The sequence below is a fragment of the Oryza glaberrima genome, chromosome 7, assembly GCF_000147395.1.
Source record: "Oryza glaberrima chromosome 7, OglaRS2, whole genome shotgun sequence".
NCBI lineage: Eukaryota > Viridiplantae > Streptophyta > Magnoliopsida > Poales > Poaceae > Oryza > Oryza glaberrima.
The window spans coordinates 5110689-5135728 of NC_068332.1; the positions used below are offsets into that span (position 1 = coordinate 5110689).

General features: G+C 42.8%; 1 protein-coding gene across 1 annotated transcript; it reads left to right on the forward strand.

Moving 5' to 3' along the window:
• The first annotated feature begins 922 nt into the window (after positions 1-922).
• Positions 923-19334, forward strand: LOC127778867 (uncharacterized). The gene is made up of 3 exons (XM_052305509.1): positions 923-1337; positions 12737-13019; positions 17969-19334. Exons 1-3 carry the CDS (start codon positions 1026-1028, stop codon positions 19126-19128), a joined length of 1755 nt encoding a protein of 584 aa, XP_052161469.1. The 5' UTR covers positions 923-1025; the 3' UTR covers positions 19129-19334.
• Positions 19335-25040: the final 5706 nt, after the last annotated feature.

The window sequence follows — 25040 nt, forward strand, 5'->3', positions numbered from 1 at the left end:
AAAACAACACTTGTTGTGGGCCTTTAGCTATCTGAGTGGATGCACTGTGGAAACAACACAAGAAGCGGCGTGGTGATCATTACACCTTCAAGCGCTGAAGGGTAAAAATGTCAAAACCACATCGCTCTGTGCTGACACCTACCACTCATTCGCCATATGCGCCATCGAGATGTACAAGACCACTCTACGTTTTAATGATCAATTACACGAAACCATTACACTACCGGGGACAGGTGTCTATAGATTTAAAATCGGGGTATATGTGCACTCACCTGCAGATTTTCCATAGATTTAAAATCGGGGTGACTATGATGGACAAATTTAGGAGATGGAAAATCTACCGTCCATCGTAGCCACCCCGATGAAGCCCGTTACCGGATTCACAAAACGGACCCGTTTTCATTTTTAACGAGAAAAAAAAACGTAATCTTAATTAACCCACGGTAATCGGAAAACCGGATAGATAAATCCCTTTCCCCAGCTCATTGGATCGATATATATATTATATTTGTAGAGTGATATACCATTTATCGATCTATCTTGTTAAATTTTTAACGATTTTTTTGGCAACATTATTAGTTTGAGAAAAGTCGTGGAACTACCGATATGCAAATGAAATGTGTTTGGTAACTCGTAAATATTACTACATCCATCTCAGAATATAAAAAGTTTAAGAGTTAAACATGATTATTAAGAAAATACGTAGAATTAAATAAGGGAAGATTAATTGTGATTGGTTGAAAAGTAAAGGTATATGTCTGGAACAAGCCATTTTGTTCTTTATGTACCATGCATTTGGTGTGGGTTGGGGGGGGGGGGGGGATGTTCCCAAGCAACGAATATATACCAGTGCACGTAGCTTGCAGGACAGGAGAGGGTACATATATACCCAGCAACACAAGCAACGAATCCAACCAACCGCTACATTTCTACTCGTACAAATCGCTGGCTGCCACACTGCGGCAATTCAAAGGGAGAGTTCAATTGTGCGCTCTAGCTAGTGTACGTATAGAGAGTAGTAATATATGATGGATCCACGGCTGCACAAGGCGGCGGGGCAGGGGAGCACGGTGAGCCTGGCGGTGCTGTTGCGGGAGGAATTAGGCAGCAAGATCCTCAACTCCAAGACGCCACAGGGGAACACGGCTCTTCACATAGCCGCCGGCTTTGGCCACGCCGCCTTCGTGGAGGCGGCCGTCGGCGAGCACGGTGACCTTCTCATCGCCAAGAACAATGAAGGCGACACGCCTCTGCACCTGGCGGCCAGGGCCGGGAGGATGGCCGTCGTTGATATGCTCATCGCCTTCATCTCCATGGCTGGCCCATGTTGGCCTGAGGTTCGTTGTCCGTTCTACTTCCTTTTGCATGTAAAATAATAAAATAAAGTGACGGTTTAATACATGATTAATTAAATATTGTTAAAGTATATGGTAGTTAGAGATGTATTAGAATAGAATTGATTTGTATGGACTCTTTTCATATCTATAATCCTTTCTTATCTCCTCCATCTACTTCTATATATACCGGCCCTGAGGCTTAATACAAGTTAACCCACGTTACACAATATTCCTCTCTCTATACTATCCAACATGGCATAGAGCAGACGATCTAGCGCCCCGCTCTCAAGCTGCCCCTGGAGTAGCGATCTCCTGGGAGGAGCGGCCACCCGTGTTTTTTTTTTGTCATTGTACTTCGCCGCCGAGAAGATCGATCCCGATCCACTCGCGTGCATAGTTATTTAGACCGGACCGAACCGGCGGTCGGACCTCGCGTCGCGTGACCCCTCCTTCGTCGTCATCTGTTGTCCTTGGAGAGATCGGTCTCTTGGGCGTCTTCGTCCTCGTCGTCAAGCAGCAGCAAGGGAACGCACGCCGCCTGCAGCTGTAGTTGCTGATGAGATCTGGAGGAGGAGGACACGGCTCCGTCGCCGCCCCGATCTGCTCCACGGCCTCGTCCCGGCGCCGCCATCGACTCCTCTGTCCCGAGCTTTTCCAGGCCGCCTCCACCTAGATTCCGCCGGCGGCGTCGCGGGCCCTCTGCGCGGCCGGTCACCGTGCTACTGCTCCTGCCCTCTGCGCCGCTCCCGTTGCTTCGGGGGCCGCCTGGCCTCCGCCAACACCTCTGCCCCACCTCTGGTCCCGGCTGGCTGCGCCGGCCTCACCGCGCGTCGTCCACTCTCCTCGGCGCCGACCGGGGGAGCGAACGCCGCTGGGCTGCCCCTACCTCCGACTTCGGGCGGCCGCCACGACGCAAGCGCCGATCGCTGCTCGAGGGGACTGCATGGCCGGCAGCAGGAGAGCTCGGGCTCCCGCCCCGTCGCCACGCCGCGGTCTTCACCCGGCTTCCCTGGCGTCCCCATCTGTCGCCGCTTGCACCGGACCTCCCGACGGGGTGCTCTTTAGCCTCGACGCCGTCCGGACACAGCTCCCTCAGCGCTGCCGCCGGCCAGCCCCTACATGTCCGCGTCTGTACTGCCTCTTTCTCTCTGTTGTCTTTGCTGTGTTTTTGCATGTGATTAGCACGGGAGGAGAGAGAGACAAGATGGGTGCAACTAGCTCGTTGACTTGATCATGGCTGGCTGTAGAGAGGGAACAGATGTTGTGCATGTGTGGCTGCTACTGGTTCTGCTGAGGCAGAGTTGCTGGACTTGTCTATGGACCGGGACCATATGCCACTGAGTGCTGCTGCTGCTTGTATTTTTTTTTTCTATCCCGTTCAGGGGACGGGTTTGCGTCGCCCATTACCTCATCGACATCTGCGCGTCTCCGACATCCGTATCAGCTTTGCTTCGACTACATCGTCCCGCCCCGCACATCGACGGACTGATCACTCGTTCAAGCATCTGGCTACGACGACACCTTGCCACCGATCGTCTTCAACTACGCTCTACGCCATCAAGTCTCGGGTTGCCGCTGCCTGTGGTCCACACCTCCACTGGTTGTTGCAGTGCTGAGGAGTGGCGCACTGGTTGTTGCAGTGCTGAGAGGCGCCCCTCCTCAGCATGGCTACATCACCAGTGGACTTCTCGCCATTGCATCGACATGGAGCTGCAGCTGTGTTGCCCTCTCGGACCGCAGCTTCACCGCTTTCGTCGTCTTCATCACCGTTCGTGCATTGACATCCTCATCGTCCGCACTAGTCATTGTCAGCCACTCGGGTCTTCTTCGTCTACTTCGAGCATCGCCGCCACGTCTCCAAGCTGCCACTGCCACCACTCTTGGCCGGTGGTCCAGCAATCTCTACATGGTTACCGACGTCACCGTCCAGTTGGTCCCGCTACTTCACCTTCTTCGTCCAACATGATTCATCGCCAGCGTTGCTGTATCTTCCTCGACTACACTTCGCTCTTCTCCGGCAACTGCTGCTCCGGCAATTTTTCCTCTACGCCGTTCTCACGCCGCGACCGTCTCGGAGGCCTTCTCTGCTAGTCTCCTCCGACATTGGCGTATGATTCATGGTGGTCCCCTGCCTCGCCCGCGCAGTATTGGCAACACCGGCACGCGCGTTCGTTCCGAGTTGTCCCCAGGTCTGGCAAATCCGGCGTGACATCTCGTCCTTCACGGTTCGACTACATCGGCTCTTCGGCGTCATCTTCCTCAACAACCGCCGCGATTGTGTCCCCGTCATCGTCTCCAACACGTCCTCGCATACCATTGGTCCACGACGACCTCCCGTCCATCCACGACCACTTTACAACGCCCCCTGCGCCTCGCGGCTTGGCTACCTCGACATCATCGACTCCCCGACTTCGGCTGCATTGACCACGGCTTTGGCTATGTCGACTATGGCACAAAGGGTTATCATCCGTGTTAAGCACTCTTGTCGGTTTCTTCTCCAGTCCAAGTATCCGCACTACTCACGCTTGGACTGCGGGGGGATGTTAGAGTATATGATAGTTAAAGATGTACTAGAAAATCGGCGTGCCTAAAGGCACGCTCGTGTTATAGCACGTGCAAATTATTTCAGTGTGTTATTAAGAAGTAGAAATTTTGTTAGTTCAATTTCCTTACATTTTAAATTTTCTTAATTATCTTTTCATAGGTATTACTTAGTGTTCGTTTGTTGTGGGTAATTATAATCAACAAAATAAATAAAGTGTCTTGTAAAGTAGGTGATGATGTTTTTTACGGTGTTCGTTTTGTTTGCAAATTTATGCTTGATGGGTAGGATTCATGCCACAAAACCTGCCATCCGTCCCAAAGTATCATTTTCCCTTACTTCTGGTTGTCTCAAAATAACTTTATTTTTTGAAAGTAATTATTGCATTGTAGTTTGTGAAAACATAAGAGCAACACATTGACATTGAGAGTAGATAAAGTGAAAAATATTTATATTAAGATTTAATAAAGTGAGGTTTCCTAATATTTTTGTTTTTTTATTGGTATATGTGAGATGGGTTAAAATAAACTTATTTTGAGATGGAGGTAGTGTGTCTATGCCATAATAAAAATCTATTGATGGTGTTACAGTACTCGGATCAACTTGTAGTTAAGCTCTTGGTATATTTGGTCCTTAGTTCAAAATATTTTAGATGCCCTGGATTCTTCTAGATTAATCGCTAGTTATTCCTATAAGAGATCTAGCACCTCATAACAGGGGAGCTTCAATGCAGCAACGCTCAAGCCCTTTTTTCCTTTTTTTTCTTTCACATAATTCTAGGATTTATTTTGAAAGAAAAGGCTGCCACGTGGCCCAATCAAAGCTGACAAACACTGCTAGCTTTAGATTAGTAGATTAGGATATGATTGATTTGTGTGGACACCTTCCATATATGTAATCATTTCTTATCTCCTCTTCCATGTACTTCTATATATACCGGTCCCCCTGATACTTAATACAAGTTAAGCCACGTTACACAATATTTCTCTCCCTATACTATCCAACAACTATTAGCTTAAAACTTAAAATTAAAATAATATAATTTTAAAGCAACTGTTTATAGATTTTTTTTTGTAAAAATATACAGTTTAGCAGTGTATAGAAAGCATGCAAGTGAAAAACAAGGAGGTAAAGTTGAAAACGTAGACTAAATCCGTTAAAAAAACATAGACTAAATAAAACAATCTCCCAGACCGGTTAACTAAATTGATATAATAATTTACTCTATATGAGTAAATTTTACTTTGTACCATCTTTATTGATCAAAGTTTTACATTGGGTTATAGCTAGGTTCATGTTTTCAATTAACACCATGTATAATTACTGTTTTTTACACTTTGGACTGGATTTTATTGGTACCATCACACCAGCTGTTGTCTAGGTGCTTAGCATTTTACAAGAGACAATGGTATGGAAATTTGCCAAGTCCAAAGGTAGGGTAAGAAAGGGTTTAGCTAATGGAGAAATTGACTCTTCCGAGAACCAGTAACGTGTAAACCATGTCAAACCAAGACCGATCAATATCCGAACGGAACGGATTCGAACTTCTCCTAGAAAAGTTTCCGTTGCAACTATGCTTAGCACAAGAACAATGATTGCAACATGTTATATGATAGCCTATCAGACTAATGGGACTTTATTACTACTACATATGAACATTCACAGCCCTTATACTAGAGAAAAAAATGAAGAAATATTAAGTTTAAGAACTATTTTTCTAGAAAAGATATTACATGTTTTACAATATCCAACTGTAGTGTTAGTACAAATTATTGAATTCTAAGTTTTCTAACACAAAAAAGAAATGAGATCAGATCTACAATCATTGTACTATGTGTAATTTGTGAAACCTGGTCCAAAGTGTAAATGATGGTAACTATATATGGTTTTAAGTGAAAATATAAGTCTAACTCTAATCCAATGTGAAAATTTAGTAAATAAAGGTTGACCAAAGCGAAATTTGTTGATCTCAAAGTCCTCGCATAACTCTTCTTCCAGTCGGATCACTCGTTGAAAAAAAAAAATAATGCTCACACATAGGTGCACACACACCTCACCCATGCACGATGAATCTCTAGTTGTGGGTGCCTCCAGCACTACTACATGACCGATTTTTGCATGCGGCTAAAACGATTTTTGCGTATGGATGGACGGCCTGTACGCACCCAGATGTTTGGGAAAATCGTGATTTTTGCGTGCGGTCCCGCACGCAAAAATCCGATTTTCGTGTGTGCCGCTTATGACACCCGCACGGGAAAAAAACCGAAAAAAATAAAATTTCAAGAAAATAAAATATCTAGAATCGGCGGCGCCGCCGCCGCCTCCTCCTCCTCCTCCTCATCGGTGGTGGCCTCTCCGTCGCCGCCTGCTGGATCTACGCCGCCCGCCTCCCGCCGGATCCATGCTCCCCTTCGCGCCGCCAGCCTCCGCTGCCCGCCGGATCCACCCTCCCCTCCGGCCGCACTGCCACCGACGCCCTTCCCCTCCATCGGATCTGGGGAGGGGAGCGGATCCCGCGTGGGGGAACACCGGCCGGCCACCGGATCCGTGCGGGGACGGCCGCCGCCCGCCGGATCCCGTACCTCCACCGCCGCCGTGTGGAGCTGAGGCTGCCGCCGCGCCGCCACTGTCCCCGCGTGCCGAAAGGAGACGAGAGGAGAGGTGTGACAGAGAGAGGGGGAGAGAGAAGAGAGATAAGAGGGGAGGGGTGTGAGGAGAAATTAAAAGAGATAAATGAGGAGAAATTTTGAAGTGGGTGAGAGGGAAAAGAGGGAATACTATTTTCGCGTGCGGCTCTCTTAATAGATCCGCACTGGAAAATCGGCTCATTTTTCTGTGCGGTCCGTTTAGGAGGACCGCACGAGAAAATCGATTTTCCCGTGTGGGCGACAGCCAGGAGCCGGTTCCCCTATTTTTCCGTACGGTTCCACTTACGAATCGCATGGAAACAAAAGGGGATAGCGTCCACGAAAATCTATCGTGTAGTAGTGCAGCTCTGGCTCCGGAGTACTCCCTCCGTCAAAGAAAAGTGAAAACTATTCTTGGTAAGGATGGAATATAACTTAGTACATCAAAACTAGATATGAGTGAATCTGAATATGGCTCATATCTATATTCGTAGTTTTAGGTTATGTCCTATAATTATTATCAATGTTGTTTTTTTAAGACGAAGGGAACACATATTACATGGACACTGCCACCGGCGCTGCAGCTGTTCAGTGGCATCCTGGCCTAGTGCTGCTGCTGTTACACTTCAGTAGCTACAGAGGCGGATCCAACAATAAAATAGAAAAGTTTGTGTGGGTGGGGAGGAGGTGGGGGCTGAACATATTAAGCTAAACCGGCTGACTGGCACCAGGTCACATACCTCGGAGATGGATTATTGTCGTCCAAAAAAATCATTAGTAAGATAGATTAATGCTACGTCCATCCTAAAATATAATACTCTATGTCACTTTGATTTTTTTCCTGGTCAAACTTAATTAAATGAGATAATCCAAGAAATGCAATTGACAAATGTCAAAATCCAAGAAATACCATTGACAAGTGTGTGTCCAAAAAATGCCATCGTCATTAGGGTTCCGTCCATTCTGCGCCTGTTGACGTTTGATGTCTCGACTACGGTATTTGGACAGTATGGGGATCGTCGGTGCTAGGGTATACGCGAGACTGAGATAAAAGAGATGGAGACAGGGATTTTTATACAGGTTCGGGCCCCTGAGCAATCAGGTAATAGCCCTACATCCTATTGGCCGGAGCCGATGTTGCTTTTTATTCACCATAATCACACCAGTACAATATGTGGGGTAGTCTATCTAACTGTTGTCGACATGGCGGTCTGAAGGTCTGACTCGTAGTCGACAACATGGTAGCCTTCCTCCTCGAGCTCGCGCCCGACGGAATCAGAGATAGTGCTAGATCCCTACGGCCGGCCTCTGAAGGTACCGGATAGGGTCGATCTAGGCGTATCTCTGATGTCGATATCCGGCGGCTTGTCTTGGCGTATGTAGGCTTCTATGTTGATTGTGTTGGGAGTTGATTGTCTCGTGGTGGGTCTCGATCGTGGTGACCGTGTTGATCGTGTTGGTTCTCCCTGGTGGGTGTCCGCCCTCTTCCCCTCCTAGGGGGTCTTGTGTTTATACCCATAGGTGTCCCCTTGTCCAAGTAGAACTAGGGAAACCAATATGGATACAATCCGAGTAGTCCTTGTCGTTTCCATGAAGAACTCTGGTTGTCTTTCCTTATCGGAACTCCTCCTATATCCGAAGGTTGTTTCCGTATAGGACATGATATGTGGTGGGTCCTGCCGAGATGTAGTCAACTACTATTAGGTATGTGGTATCCATAACCCTGACAGTAGCCCCTGACTTCAATGCAAATGAACGAATTCATATTCTCAACCACGCGCAGACCTTGGAGTAACTGTTATCGAGCTCATGTGACCGTTCTCGGTGAGTTCAGAGATAACGTTAGACTTCCTTTGTCAGCCTCGTGCGGGTACCTAAAGGGTTTGTCTGAGTCAATCTCCGACGTCAACCAAGAAAGTACAGAGTGTACGACTAAGTCTCATGTCTTGCTGTAATCGAGAATTTGGATTGAAGTCAAGAAATTCTATCTCGGCGGGTACACCATCTCTTCATTCCGTATTCCTTGTCGAGATCCAACAACCGTTCTCGAGCGATCGAGAAGGCGTAGAGTCTGCGAAGGAGCTTTGTCAATATTTGTCGTACTCGCCCTAGTCGATCTTGGTGTAGAACCATAGAGACATGGAGTCTTCGTCAATGTCGAATAGAATTTTCCTGAAATCAATACTCAGAAAAGAATATCAAATAGAAATAGCCCCCGAGCGAATGCCCAAAGGGTGACATGTTATAATATGTATGGTAAATTGAAAATGAATTAAATTTACCGACCAATGTTTTGTGTATGAGCGTCTTCTCTCTTACCGACTTCGATCAGTCAGTTTGTAGAGTCATACACTCTCCCTAGCCCCCAGCCTTGTCGTCGGAGAATCGTTCTCGGAGGATAAGGCTCTTGGACCCTTGACCTGCCTTGGTTGAATAAGCACTGATCCTAACCCCCAGCCGTGAAGTTGGAAAAGTCAATTTCCGATTACACGGCTTGATTAATACGCACGGCGAGAACTCTTACACGACCAGATCTTACATGGTCTTTTGTCTCTACAGGATCCGACAAGGCCTTATCCGCTCTGGGCGTCCCCAGCCGAAGTTCCTTTAGGTTCCTCGGAGGCCTTGTCAAGAGGGCGTAAAGGGACAGTAGGATAGGTTTCAACGCTAGGTGTCGTCGTGGTAAGGGATCTCTGGGTAAAACACTTAGCGATATTGTGTACCTGCTATCAACTTTGTTGAAATAGAGGTAGTAGGAGAGTCGCTACACCGCTGGTCGAGGACCAGGCAGTAGTCGTAACTCGACCACTAGAAGTGGAAATAGTGGGAGAAACGCTACATTGCTGGTCGAGAACCAGGCAGTAGTCGTAACTCGACCACTTAAAGTGGAAGTAGTGGGAGAAACGCTGCATCGCTGGTCGAGGACCAGGCAGTAGTCATAACTCGACCACTTGAAGTGGAAATAGTGGGAAAAACGCTACATCGCTGGTCGAGGACCAGGCAGTAGTCGTAACTCGACCACTCAAAGTGGAAGTAGCCGGAGAAACGCTACGTCGCTGGTCGAGGACCAGCAGTAGTCATAACTCGACCACTTAAAGTGGAAGTAGTCGGAGAGACGCTACATCGCTGGTCGAGGACCAGGCAGTAGTCATAACTCGACCACTTGAAGCAAATGTACGAGAGATCACTACGATCAACTGGTTGAGAACCGGTGAGTAGGTGTCCCTCGATCATTTGGAGTCGTGGTACGAGGACCGCTACGTTGCCGGTCGAAGACCAGTCGTAGCTGTTCCTCAACCATCTGAAGTCATGGTGCGAGGACCGCTACGCTGCTGTAGTCGTACCTCGACCATCTGAAGTTAAGCGAGAACCAGTGAGTGAGCGGAATTATCTCTCGAACACCAATGGAAGTTGCGGTGCGAGAGATTGCTACGTACTGGTGTGAGAACCAGTGAGCGAGCGGAATTATCTCTCGAACACCAATAAAAGTGCTAGAGTTGGTTTATTGCATGTGTATCTCATGTGGCCAGCATGACTCACGTACCCAACTTATAGCATATCCGGATGTCCGTTCGCAATCATGTCGGGTGATCAAGCCGACGACGTTCGCGAGGAATTATCCGTTAACAACCTTTTCTCGACTAGTCCAGCCATGGCCGGTGCTATGAGATAGGTCGTCGGTCTTTGTTGGTAGGTTGGGTGCGATAACTCCACATTTGTCGAGAATGTTCTCGATAATGGAGCGTACTCGACCACAACCTATTCGAGTGCTCAGTTGTTCCTGAAAATTATTTTCTAGAAGACAAGACATATAGCAGATAATATCGAGTATGTACTCAAAAATTGCATGGATCTTCTAGCATTAACAGGATATAACGAGCAGATGTAAATATCAGGGCATTATGTAAACCGTAAACAAGCATGATTTATACAGAAGATAACAGAGCGAGCCCCCAGTGTTAGACCGTAGTTGGTTTAACGTCGGAAACATCCGCGCAATAGATATTGTATAAAAAACATGCTCTAGATAAACATAATAAATTATTGATCTGACAATGCTGTATGATCTGAATAGGTACGATAAATTGCATATAAAATATTGCGTACCTGTGTAGATATATGCCGGATATATCTACGAAATTAGTAGATTAATTTAAAAAATTAATCTAATAAATACCTTTCGTTTGTCCGAATAGCATACATATACATATGCCATATGGATTCGGCTGATCTGTCCATGTATATGTATGCGTAACTAGTGATCATGACTCGGACTCAGTCAGCAGCAGTGCATTCATAAACAGGAAAACACCAGTCGAATATACAATTAGTAGCCAAAAGAAATAATACCGATATGAGTAAAATTAAAATTAGAACGGTAAACCTGGTTGTATCAGTAGTCGATTTTTGGCGACGGAAGTCAGTTCACCGTGTAGTCAGCATGAACCGAAGTCCCGTATCTGACGATATTGAATCATTATCCTTCGCGGCGACGGTATTCTGGAGCTTGTCCGATCTCGCCGGATCAAATAGTTGATGACGATTATCCAGTCTCGTCGGGAGAGATGTATTCTGGCCGGGTGGATCTCCTCACAGCTGAAGTCGTCGAGTAGCTTGTTGTCGGAGAATCCATCTCTTAAACCTATCTCGTCGAAATCCTGAAGCACCAAAATCCCCCTACCTGGCGCGCCACTGTCGACGTTTGATGTCTCGACTACGGTATTTGGACAGTATGGGGATCGTCGGTGCTAGGGTATACACGACACTGAGGTAAAAGAGATGGAGACAGGGATTTTTATACAGGTTCGGGCCCCTGAGCAATCAGGTAATAGCCCTACATCCTGTTGGCCGGAGCCGATGTTGCTTTTTATTCACCATAATCACACCAGTACAATATGTGGGGTAGTCTATCTAACTGTTGTCGACATGGCGGTCTGAAGGTCTGACTCGTAGTCGACAACATGGTAGCCTTCCTCCTCGAGCTCGCGCCCGACGGAATCAGAGATAGTGCTAGATCCCTACGGCCGGCCTCTGAAGGTACCGGATAGGGTCGATCTAGGCGTATCTCTGATGTCGATATCCGGCGGCTTGTCTTGGCGTATGTAGGCTTCTATGTTGATTGTGTTGGGAGTTGATTGTCTCGTGGTGGGTCTCGATCGTGGTGACCGTGTTGATCGCGTTGGTTCTCCCTGGTGGGTGTCCGCCCTCTTCCCCTCCTAGGGGGTCTTGTATTTATACCCATAGGTGTCCCCTTGTTTAAGTAGAATTAAGGAAACCAATATGGATACAATCCGAGTAGTCCTTTTCGTTTACATGAAGAACTTTGGTTGTCTTTCCTTATCGGAACTCCTCCTATATCCGAAGGTTGTTTCCGTATAGGACACGGTATGTGGTGGGTCCTGCCGAGATGTAGTCAACTACTATTAGGTATGTGGTATCCATAACCCTGACAGCGCCGTCAAATACATTGTTCATCCTATAGCACTTAACGGCACGGAATGGACGTAACCCTAACGGCGATGGCATTTCTGAAACAAAATCATTTGTATGGTGGCATTTCTTAGAATTCACACTTGTCGATGGCATTTCTTAAATTTGGATGCTTGTCAATGGCATTTCTTGAATTATCTCTAACTAAATATGTTTGCCTAAGTTTATCGAAAAATTTAGCAACATCTATAACACCAAATTAGTTTAACCAAAACTAACATTCACTATATTCTGATAATATGTTTGTTTTGTATCGAAAATGTTACTATATTTTTTTATAAAAGTTACTTAAACTTAAAAAATGACTAATGAAAAAAAGTTAAAACGATTTATAATTATAAGTGAGTAATTTTTAGCTATGATTATGAATGTGTTTGTCCAGATTCATAGCTAAACATACTTATATTTTAAAATAGAGAGAGTATGTGATATGCTATTCCACAAATATGTAAGTTCAAATTCAACATATACAATTAAAAACAAAAACAATAAATCTGAATAAAAATTACGCGTTCTATTTAAAGGAAATTTTTATTTTGTTTCTTCTTATATAAACTGAATTTAATTTTGCATGCTTGTGAAATTGCATATCACATATTTAACTATCTTACTGTTTTTCAAGAAAAAATATATTTTTTAGGTGGCATGAAAAACGAAGGGACATCCCTCGACGGATGAATAGACTTTTCTCACATGTAATATTTACCTAAACTTATTATTAATTATACACATCCACGCAGGAGGACCAACTGATGATGATGAACAGTGAATGCAATACGCCGCTACATGAGGCGGTGAAGCAGCGGCGGAGCGCGGTGGCGCTGCGGCTGCTGGAGGCGGAGCCTAAATGCGGGCACACGCCCAACGTGGACATGCAGACGCCGCTGCACATCGCCGCCCGGGAGGGCCTCACCGACGTCGTCGAAAAGATCCTCGACATCCCATGGGTCCCCGAGAAGTTCGTCGCCACAGCCAACGTCCGCGGCACCGCCCTACACCAGGCCGTCCTTGGTGGCCACACCCGTAAGAACTCCTTTGGTTTGTGTTCTTTTTCCCATTTTTCAACTTTTATTTTCTCATTTTTCAGTTCCCGAACAACTAAACAGTCCATTTTTTTAAAAAAATATTATAGAAAAGCTGCTTTTAAAAATCATATTAATCTATTTTTTAAAAATTTTAGCTAATATTTAATTAATAATATGCTAATCAGATACTCTGTTTTGCGTGCGCGGGAGAGAAGTTCTCAACCTCCTTTCCCGGTCGCACACATGTGGTTCTTTGGGACCTATAAATATAGAGAAAATTTTCTTCTATGCCTCTAAAATTTGTAAAATTTGTAGTTGTTTCCTTCTATGCCCCTCAATTTTCATCACTCTCTTGCATAACCCTGAATTTTGATTTTGATTCCTTTCATACTTAACCGCGGTGTAAAAGAAGTTACTTTTGCCATTAGATGTGCAAGGAATATGTAGAAGTTTGTTAAATCTATTGTTAGAAATGTAGTAATTTGTTGTGTGACACTATGATATTCATATGCTTGTTGTATGGGAAGTATGATGCATAGAAATTTTAATATATATTAAAGTGTGTGTAGCATGTAAACATTGTTTTGGTTAGCATTCCTTTATATAATATATACTCCCTCTATCTACTTTTGATAGTCATATTTCATCTTAGCACACAGATCAAGGATAAGTAATTGTACTTATCATCCATTTAAACATGCTACTAGTCATTCCTCGTAAACAAACGATTCATTAATATTTACATTTCTCGATGCCCATGTATCCAATCTTGTTCGGAAGAATAGAGAGTCACGCATTAAATGCGAGAAAGTCATTAAGATGATAGGTTGTTGGATTGAAATATGCCTATCAAAAATAAATTTTTCAGATTTAGAAATATGACTATTAAAAGTAGATGGAGGGAGTACAAAGGTGGACATATCTGTTGCAGTTCTGTCATAAAATTATGCTACATATACTCTATGGATAAATAAATAAAATATATTTTGTCATTATGTAAAAGTTAACTTTCTGAATACTAATACGTTTGCACAATAAAGTCATAAATACAATAGTCTTATATACTCCCTCCATCCCAAAATATAATAATTTTTAGCCCTCAAGAAATATAACAACTTCTCTACCAATATTTTCTTCCCAACCAATCACAACCCTCCACCATTCACTTTTCCCACCTACCTCCACTAATCATCCAATCACAACCTCCACCACTCACTTCTATCTACTTTCTTAATAACCGTGTCCAACCCTAAAACTTCTTATATTCTGGGACAGAGGGAGTAATTAAGTTCCATATCCAACAATATAGTCTACAAAATTCCACATTTCCTTTATGCCTAAGGGTGGATCTTTCTATAAGAACTAACTAGACAACTAAGAGAATGGGTATGAAATGGATCAAAACCAAAATTCAAGAGCTATAAGAGAGTGAGCAAAACTCGAGGGACGTAGAAGGGATCGGCTAAACTTTCATGGGCATAGGGGAATTCTTTCGTGAATATAATGAAAATTAAACATATGAATAGAAAAAAATGATAGCTTTGAACAGTAATGTGTGTGCAAAATGAGGATTTAAAAACAACTGGGAAATATAAAAATGGTGCCTGATTGGTATGAAACATAAAAATATTGAGTACTTCCTCCGTTTCACAATGTAAGTTATTCTATCATTTTCCACATTCATATTGATATTAATGAATCTAAATAGATATATATGTCTAGATTCATTAACATCAATATGAATGTGGAAAATACTAAAATGACTTACATTGTGAAACGGAGGGAGTATAAGTTAGCGATAAAACTCATACTTGTAGTTTAATCCATGCAACTCGAAGCATTTCACGAGCAAAGATCCTTTTATGTTGCTCCTTCTTACCTCCAAAGAGCTAAGATGATACAACAGATTTTAACAGTTGATTATTCATTTTTTTTCGAAACAAAAATATTTTCTCATTGATATTAATATATCACAGCATATGAAGAAATATGATTAAATGTCATAATTACCCTTCCAAACTTAATAATGCATGCATGTAGGCATGCACACATGCTAGCTAGAAATTATGGTGCTAATTTGTTTTATATGGAGTAATGAAGACATGCATACCAATTTAATTTCAAAGTTGTGACAGTATATGAAACCACCCGAAAATACATTCAAACATCAAGCATCACAAAAACTCTTCTGCAGAAATTTAATTTTAAAAGTACAAATTGGCTTTTTTTGTCTCTATGCTGATGTTTTCATATCTGATTTGAAAATTGCATTTTATTCTGATTTTATTTTTAAAAAAATAAAATTTAGATTTTATTCTAAATTTACCATTTAGAATCTAAAACATAATATGTACACTATATATATTTTAAAGAGTAAATTTCACAAAACCTAAGGTTTCGAGGCATGTGTAACGCAAAACCCTAAATATTGTGATTTATTTCAAGAAACCCAACATTTTGGGACAAAATATTTCAAGGAACCCCATTTATGTAAATTACTCATTTTACATATAATATATAGTACTTTAAATTATATGTTCTAAGTGTGCTCAAAATGTGCATCCCTCCCACCCCAGTTTATCTATTTCCTCACCCACTATGCATGATTGCAAAAAGTCAACACAATCCTCACTATAAATGGTAGGTCAACTAGTTGCCTAATTAAAAAAAAAGGGTTATACTATTCATAACTCACATATGTTGAAACAGTGGCTACTGTGTATGTACACTTAAAAATACCACATACTATTTTTTCACAATTTATTATGCATAAATATATTAGCCAAATAGACAATGTAAGCTTGAACGTAGGGTTCATTAAAACATTTTGCCTCAAAACATAAGGCTTCGTGAAACAAATCGTAATACATGGGGTTTTATGTTATGCATGCCCCAAAACCTAGGATTCTATTAAATTTACTCTTTTTTATAAGGTGCTCAAGTTTGTTTGGACATAGTTGATGTAATCTATTGGCTTATATAATAATAAAGAAAATTTATTTGCCTTAGAATTAAAAGGTAATAGTTGTTAATAATGTTAGTGGAGTAATTAGTAAAATCACTAAATTTCATAAAGCCCAAGGTTTCGAGATATCGGTAACGTAATAGCCCATATATTGGATTTGTTTCAAAAATCCCATATTTTAGGGCAAAATATTTCAAGATGACCCATATTTATGTAATAAAAAGCTCATATTCCATTGTTATACATGATATTTGCAAAACAAATTCATATTAGTAGATTCAAAGTACAAGTGCCTCTTATGTACTTTATTTTACTTCTCACTTTTTGCATTACACTATTGAAAAAGCTCAACATAATTCCCTACCGATAATGACACATTAACTAGTTAATACACACAAATAATCAAACTATCGATAACCAACACTTGTTAAAAATATACCAGCTAATGTGTATATGTACTTAAAAGAAATTTTATTACCATTAATATGAATAAATATATTTGTCAAACAGACGATATAAGCTTGTAATCAGGATTCTACGTAACATTAAAACTCAGGTTTTAATGAAACAAATTGCAATACCTAGGGATTTTCGTTACAAATGCCTCAGAACTTAGAGTTTTATGAAATTTTACTCTAAAAGGGATGTCTACATTGAGGCCCCGTTTGGTAGGGCTCCAAACTCCAACTCCTAACTCCAAACTCCTACTCTAGTGGGAGCTAGCTCCTATTGGAGTTGGAGACTCGTTGAGAAGTGTTTGGCTAGTTTTCAGCTCTAGATCTGAAAAAAAAATTGAAAAAAAATAAATTGCAAAAAGAGTTGAAAAAAAAAAAGGAAACCTAGCCGCCGGCAGCCCAATCCCAGGGCGTCGCCCGCCGCTGGTGGCGCGTCGTCGCCGCCCGTCGACGGCCGGCGCCTCCCGCGCGTCGTCGCCGCGTGCCCCGCCCGCCGCCAGCCGGACGCCTCCCGCGCGTCGTCGCAGCGCGCACCGCCCACTGCCTGACGGCCGCTGCCCACTAGCTCGCTGACCACCGCCCGCGTGTCGTCCCGTCGCCCTGCTACCGCCGCGTGCCTGCCGCCGCCGCCTGCTAGCTCGCCGCCCGCCGCCCGCGCGTCGTCCCGCCGCGGGATAGCACCGACCGGAGTGCCACCGCCACACCCTCCACCGCGGCAACTGACACCATCGCCCCCAATCCCTCTTCCTCCTTCGCCGTCGTGGCCGACGCCGCCTGCCGCCGCCGACGCCGCCCACCACCGCCCGCCGCAGCTATTGGGACTCGGGAGAAAGATGGGGGAGGAGAGAGAACGGGAGGAGAGGAGGTGGGTAGGTGTAGTTTAATGGCATTTTTATGTAAATACACTAAAAAATTAAAGGGCAGTGGGTCTTTTGGGGTGGAGTGGAGCTGTGGAGCAGTAAAAACCCAGCTCCACCCCGTAGTATAATTTTCTGGAGCAGCTCTCCCAACTCCGCTCCCAAAAACAGAGATCTGGAATGTTTGGCACAACTCCAGTTCCAGGTAAGTTGGAGTTGAGAGCTGGAGCTGTGCCAAACGGGGCCTGAGTACTTGGCTCGATTCTACGGTAGGAATAGAAAAATAGCTTTTTAGGCCTTTTTTTCTCCAATGAAATTCCTTTTTTTAGCAAAACTGTGAAATTCCTTTTGAAAATTAACATAGGGGAAGGAAATTTTCGTATGCTTCTCGTCTGCTCCAATTCTGCGCAAGCCAAATGAATGAACAGTGAACATTTCAATAGGATATCTTATTCCTACGTTTTTTTCCCCCATTTTTTAATTTACCGTTCAAAGGAGGCCTTAATATATATTCTTCTTTTCCCGGGTTAGCTTCTTTTAGAAAATGTGTGGTTTTATTTGGCATTGTGATCCTCATGCATACATGTGAACAAACAAATGCTGAATTTAAACCAAACTTGGAGAAAATTTAAGCCTTGGATATATATATATACACACACATGTGGAGCAGGGGTGGTGGAGATATTGCTGATGAGGACGGCGCCGGATCTGATCGACATCACGGACTCGGCCGGCAGCACGGCGCTGCACTACGCCGCGCAGAAGAACGACGCGCGCATGGTGAGTATGCTGCTCGACCTCAAGCCTGAACTGGCCAGCCGGCCCAACGACCGGCAGCAGTCGGCGCTGCACGTCGCCGCCGTAAACGGCTCGATCGCGGCGGCGACGGAGATACTGCAGCACAGCCCCGATGCGGCGGAGAGTAAGGACAAGGACGGGAGGAACGCGGTCCATGTCGCCGTGTCCAATGTGGACACGCTCAGGGGCCTCCTCAAGGTGATCGGCCCGGCGGAGGTGATCAACCAGGGGGACAGCGCCGGCAACACGCCGCTGCACCTCGCCGCCAAGATGGCGCACGTCCAGTCAACGCTGACGCTCCTCAAGGACCCCCGCGTCAACCCCTGCCTCCTCAACCGGGACGGCCACACCGCGCGCAGCCTCGTCGAGGAGCGTCTCGCCGTCGGCGAGATGGACGCCTACGTCGTCTACCTCTGGGAGAAGCTCAAGAAGCAAGAAGAGTCCCGCTGCAAGAACCTGCAGCACCTCCCGCCGGTGGCGACGTACCAGTCGCTGCGCAGGCGCAGCCACAGGTCAGCTGGCTCCGGCAACGGCGACTACTTCGAGCTCGGCGTCGGCACCTACACCCTCGTGGCCACCCTCATCGCCACCGTCACCTTCGCCGCCACCTTCACCATGCCCGGCGGCTACAACCAGACCTCCGGCCTCGCCATCCACGCCGACCGCGCGGCGTTCGACATCTTCCTTGTCTCCAACACCGTCGCCATGTGCAGCTCCATCACCGTCGTCTTCTGCTTCATCTGGGCGTGGCGCGACCCCGTCAAGTTCAACCTCGAACACCTGAGGTGGGTACACATGCTCACCGTCATAGCCTGCCTTGCCATGATCGTCTCCCTCATGACCTCCGTCTACCTCACCGTTCTTCCCACCAAGAGGTGGCCGGCGTACCTGGTGATCACCATCGGCGCCTGCACTCCGGTCGTCGTGATACTCATATTAGGGAAGGAGGCTTTCTACATACCGTTTGTTCAGAAGACAGTGCTACCGGTTGACGTCAAGTCTCACAACAGTAATGGAGACATACAGATATAGGAATTAATTAATGGGACTCATGCAATCACTCGACAGATCGATGTCACCTTATTTCTTACGTGTCACAGTTACACAAAAATTTGACAAATAATACACGGTTTGACTCATACAAGTTGTAACAAAAATAATAAATACTAGGTGAAACCCCTACGCGTTACTGCAGAAGTTTGGTATGATAATAATAAATAGAAATAATATGTAAGACAGTTAGACGATATATAGAAACTTGTATAAGTTGATGTGGTTTATCATAATTTAAATAGTATATAAAATGATGATCTAAATGTAAAAGTAATATAATGTGGCTTTATGAGATAAGAAAATGACGGAGATAATTTCCACCGTAGGTTAATCATTTGATGGTTAGAAACAATTGAGGTGGTATGGTTTAATGAGAGAAGAGAGAAGTAACATTAATTAGGTGAGGATGAATTGTGTAAGTATATAGATATTATAAAAAATGATGGAAAAATATATCGAAATATATTGGGAATTATGTAGAATGATGATTTAACATGCTTGGATTTTTAAAGCTCTAAAATTTAAGTGAGGATGAACTATACAGAGGATATTATAAAAAATGATGGAGATATATATTGAAATATTATGTGATTATGTGGGTTGATAATTTAATTAACATGTTTACATTTTAAAGCTCTGGAAGTTAATAAATTAGCATGCTTGCATGAGATTTGAGATGTCATAATGATGTGGATGATGTGGCATATTCGCATGTTGAGTTTTAGAATTTAGTGGGCCTTAACTTTATAGAATTTAGTGGGCCTTAACTTTATAAAAAGATAGGATAGCTATGAGCACATGTATCTATATTAGTTATGGACACGATTACACTGTGCACGGTCGCTGGTTTGGCTAAACCACAGACAACTTCATCCCACGTGACGTATAAATCCTCCTTTACCACCTTAAAATAGCAACAAGCACTTATATAGATTGGTCACTGACGTATCTTTCTTTTAAATCCATTTGATGACTTATATGTTTTAAACCGTGTATTATTTTTAAGATCTTTTTCACCATTGTACTTCGCTCAAAATATATGACAAAAAAGGTTCAATTTTAAATATAATTCAATTTAATATAAAAGTAATTTATTAAATCATAAAAGTAACTTAGCTATACAATAGAATTAACTCTTTATAGCATTAGACATAATTACATTACAACGAGTTGAAAATAAGAAATTAAGTGGAGTAAATCCATAAGTAAAGTGTAGAGAAGATTTTCAAGTAAATACATAGTATTTATTTAAAGTAATCACTATATTATTTTTTAAAAAATAAAATCTTGCGTCATATAGAAAATAACTCTTCACAATATTAAAATAATTGCACTACCGGAGGGAAGTAACTTTTAAAGAAATAGAAGTCACTCTTCGTAATATTAAAAGGAAATACACTCCTAGAGGGAAGTAAATATAAATAAAAATAGAAATAATTCTTCAAGATATTATAAGTAATTGTACTGTAGCGAATTAACTCCACATGGCGTTAGAAGGGCAAAATTTGCTATAGGACATTCAAAAAATGTGTAATTAGCTAAGGGACATAACAAGATTGTGAAACGGTTAAAAGACACTTCAAAAAAGGTGTAATTTGCTAGTGGACACTGTGAGCAATAAAATAATATATACATCGGGTTGAGGAGAGAGAAGTCATGTGAAGTGCCAATTTTGCCCTTCTCTTTTTTCACTTCTTCATCCTTGTTCCTGCTGCTTGTTTAGCATGATGATGATTTGCTTGCACCTGCTGGTTGCTAGCTGCTGCTTGCTTAACGTGATCACCGCATATGCCAGCGGCGCTGCTTGGGGCATGTACCTGAGTGGTCCTAGCGACCTAGCATAATACACGCACTACAACAAAACAACCCAAAGGAGACATCTTATTTGTAAGATAGAGACGTTTTATTTCGTCTCGCACAGATAAGTAAGATGCTTTTATAAAGCGTCGTAGGATCGTCTCTGTTTGCACCGTCTCAGAATTATGGAGATGCTTTTTAAAGCGTACCTATATTATTTAAGACGTTGCTAGGGACGTGTAAATTGCATCTCTACAAAATATAGAGACACTTTTATATAGGCACGCACATCTTAATATATTTGATATTAATGCTTTCATCTGGGCTCGAACACAGCACCTGCAGGTTGCAAAGTTCATGCACTAACCAAGTCAATAACGTGACAATCTTGAAGGTAAATAGATAGTTTTTTTTTTATATTGCAACTTTGCAAACATGCGTCTGTAGCGGTACTCTTCTTTTTTAATCTAAGACTGAATATTAAATATTTATTTTTTTCCAAATAATTATAATATTATTATAATGGTATTTGATGATGACGATTAGGAGCAGTGTGTTTATTTTCTTCTTTTTCTATATAAATAATTATATATTATCTAATAACGATGACACGGATATAATAAAAACGTCTCAAAACTCATTTCTACACATGAGACGTTCCAAAAACGTCTCAATATTCGTCTCTAAACGATTTAATTTTGTGCTAACATGTAAAGCGTCTTAAACTATGTCCTCAACTAATAAAGCGTCTCAAACATCGTTTCTATTTCAATTTCACTTATAAAAAAGAGACGACTTATAAAATGACTTAAGTGAAACGTCTTAAAACAATGGTTTTGTTGTAGTGACGTGGCACATGTGGTGAGCAGCTTGTGGTCGAAGCACATCCGAGTCCCGATACAGGTGCGGCGTCTCCGTCGGCGGCAACAGCGAGGCACGGGCAATGCTCGCCAGGCTGAGCACTACGCCGCCACATCGGAGCCTCGGAGGTACATGACCTGAACCAGCATCAGCAGTTCAGCACGCATGGCAAGTCTGGCGTCGGCGAACAAGTCGTGTAGCTCGATCACGGCGTGGCGCGGCACGGCACAAACCCTCACCGGTATAGTCGATTTGGATGTGGCCAGCTCCATCGACGCCAAGCTGGCCGGCGAACGGGTAGAACGCCACAAGCGCCTTAGTGAGGCTGTATTTCACGTCTCGCCTGTGAAGAAGTTCCTTATCGCCATTGGGCCAGTGTGTGACCTGCACCAGCAGCAGCACGCATAGCGGGCACGAGCGCACGACCGTGGTGATCCATTGCATCGAGGGAGCCATCATCATCGAATGCATGCCGGTGCTCGTCACCACCGCAGACGACAACTACTCGTTGTTGTTCAGCGACATGGCTTGAGAGTCCACCGCCTTCCGCTATTGTTCGCCACCGGTCAAGGCCATTGCCGTGGAAGTCGTCGCCACCTCCCTCAGAGCTATGTCTGCCTGTCAGCCCTGAGGGTAATCTGGTCCTTTTGAATTGTTTCTCTCTCCATTCAGCCTAAAAATAATAAAATAATAGTGAAAGTGTTCAACAGCTAATTACACATTTTTTAAGTGTCTCTTAGCCGTTTCACGATCTTACGATATCCCTCGGCTAATTACATGTTTTTTGGATGTCTGTAACAAATTTTGCCTAGAAGTAACTATATTGTTGTAAGGAAGTAACTCTTCATATTATTGGAAGTAACTATGCTTTTAGAGTTAAAAAATAAATAACTTAAATATATTTGATATTAGACTTATTTTATCACATATTTTAAGTAGAGTATGATGGTTCAAGTGGATCTTTAAAATAATATAGAGTCTTAAAAAATATAGGTCATCATAGATTCTATAAGAAAAAAGAAAATATAGTAGTGTAACGACATCTTAGCCTCAGCAACATGCACTTGACGTGAATCACATGATAACTAACAGATAATATGTTATCCTCTTTTCCTGGTAAGTGGTCTTATTTCTCTGTCTCTTGGTCAGTACAACATCCACGTTTTCGTATCTCAGCTATCATCAACTAATCGGTCAGTTGTTAACACCAAAATTTGGTAAGCCCGAAGTTATTATCGGCCTAAAGTCAGTATCGGCTTTAGAGTCCTGGAATCGGCCAATGAGAATTATCAAGTCGCCAATAGCTGGATTCTTGTTATATTCGATTAAGAAAATTAATCTATTAAAGAAAGTTTATCCAGAAGTGACCGAGTTCAAGGAGGATGCGGCATGGCAGTTTATCTATTAATTAGGCAGTATTTGTTAGTTTCCTTTTATCTTTAGGAAAGTGTGTTTAGTGTCCAATAAGGACTTTATGTTTTCCTTTTATCTTTAGAAAAGTTTCTTTCTTGTCCGACAAGGACTAGTATCTCCCTATGGGTATAAATATATACACCTGGGGTCACTGTAAAATATCTCTCGATCAATACAACTACTCTCGGAGCATCGCCACCCTCTTTTCTGTGGTTTTACTTATCAACCGGCGGAATTTGGCACCTGACATGGGGCTGCATCGGTTCAGTTCTGTTGATGGTTCGATCTCCAGCGAAGGGGTAAGTCCTACGTTTCGCCGGCCCTGGTGAATTTATCGGCTACGTTGGTGTTGTTCAAGGCTACATCGCTTCGATCTCTTGGATCGCTCTGGTTTGGTTGATATATTTGCCTACCTGATATCTCAATTCTATCTATAATTGCATTGTGTTTAGAGAAGCATCGGTTTAGTTGGAACTGTCTCGGTTAGATCCGATCTTCTGTCTTAGCCGATATATCTCTACAATCACAATGTTGTTGTAAATAGATTTGTTATATCCATCACATTAGACAGATCTATTGGCTCATCGAGTATTAGATTATCATATACAACCTCATGCTGCATCGGTTAAGTTCGACCTACTAGATTTTTGTTGATAATATAAATCTTGTTAAGCCGATAGGTTCATGCTAATGTTTTATCGGGGTGCTAGCCGATAAGTTATCTGGACGTTGCATCGGCTTATAAGGATTGCATATACATATAAGTTGGATTTAGCCGATGGCAACAAAGGTTTCATTGATTTATCTAATATTGTGGATTTTATGACATCGGGCCTCCAGCTGATGTATGCTTTGACCATAGGATTAGTACTTGTTCTATCATATCATATTGTTAGCCGATTGATTTCTACTGGATTATATTATTTTTATATCTTATTATCACCAGCTGACTGCCTTTATATCATTATCTACACTGGACATATTGCTGATAGCTCAAAACCCTATCGCTATTGGCTGGCATCGGCATCGGCATCGGCTAGAACTACTCCATCGGCTTGACAGCCGATCGGCTCTGCTGTTTACATATCTTATCAGGATCAAACTAACTAGCACGCCCGCACCTCATCAAGATTTGGACTTGCACTGGAGCTAAGCAGATCTCCCAGACCCAATGTGTGTTTTTCGCATCAACATAAGTATAACTACTTTTAATGCTATAGGTAGTTACTTCTGTTGCAGAACTAACTTATTTCTACGATTTAAGTAAATTAATTTAAATATTTGAATATATTTAATGTTATACTCGTTTTATCGTATTTTTTGAGTAGAGAATAATGGTACAAATGAAAGTGAAAAATAATGTATGGTTTAAAATATATAAGTCATCAAATGTATTGTTAAAAAGAAAGATTAGGATAGTGTAACCTATCTTTAATTTTGATGGTTGGTGGTGTGCAGGTTCCTCGCTTTGATGCCATTGAAGTGGAAGGCTTCTTGTCTTTTCGATAGCACGTAGACGCGGATGGACGGCTGTCGGGGGCGGGTAATGGGCGGATGATCGCTCATCCCCCTATATAGGTACTCTCTTCCTTTCTATTTCCCTTCTTCTCTTCTTACTACACCATAAATTTTTAAAAAATAAAAAACACAAAGTTAAAAAAAATTATGTATAGAAATACTATATATAAAAAATTTAAATTCAAATTCAAATTTAAAACGGGTATGTAAACTTTTGACCTATAAACTTTGGTCTATAAACTAATATTTGAATTCAAATTTAAATTTGAATCGGGTATGTAAACTTTTGACTTATAAACTTT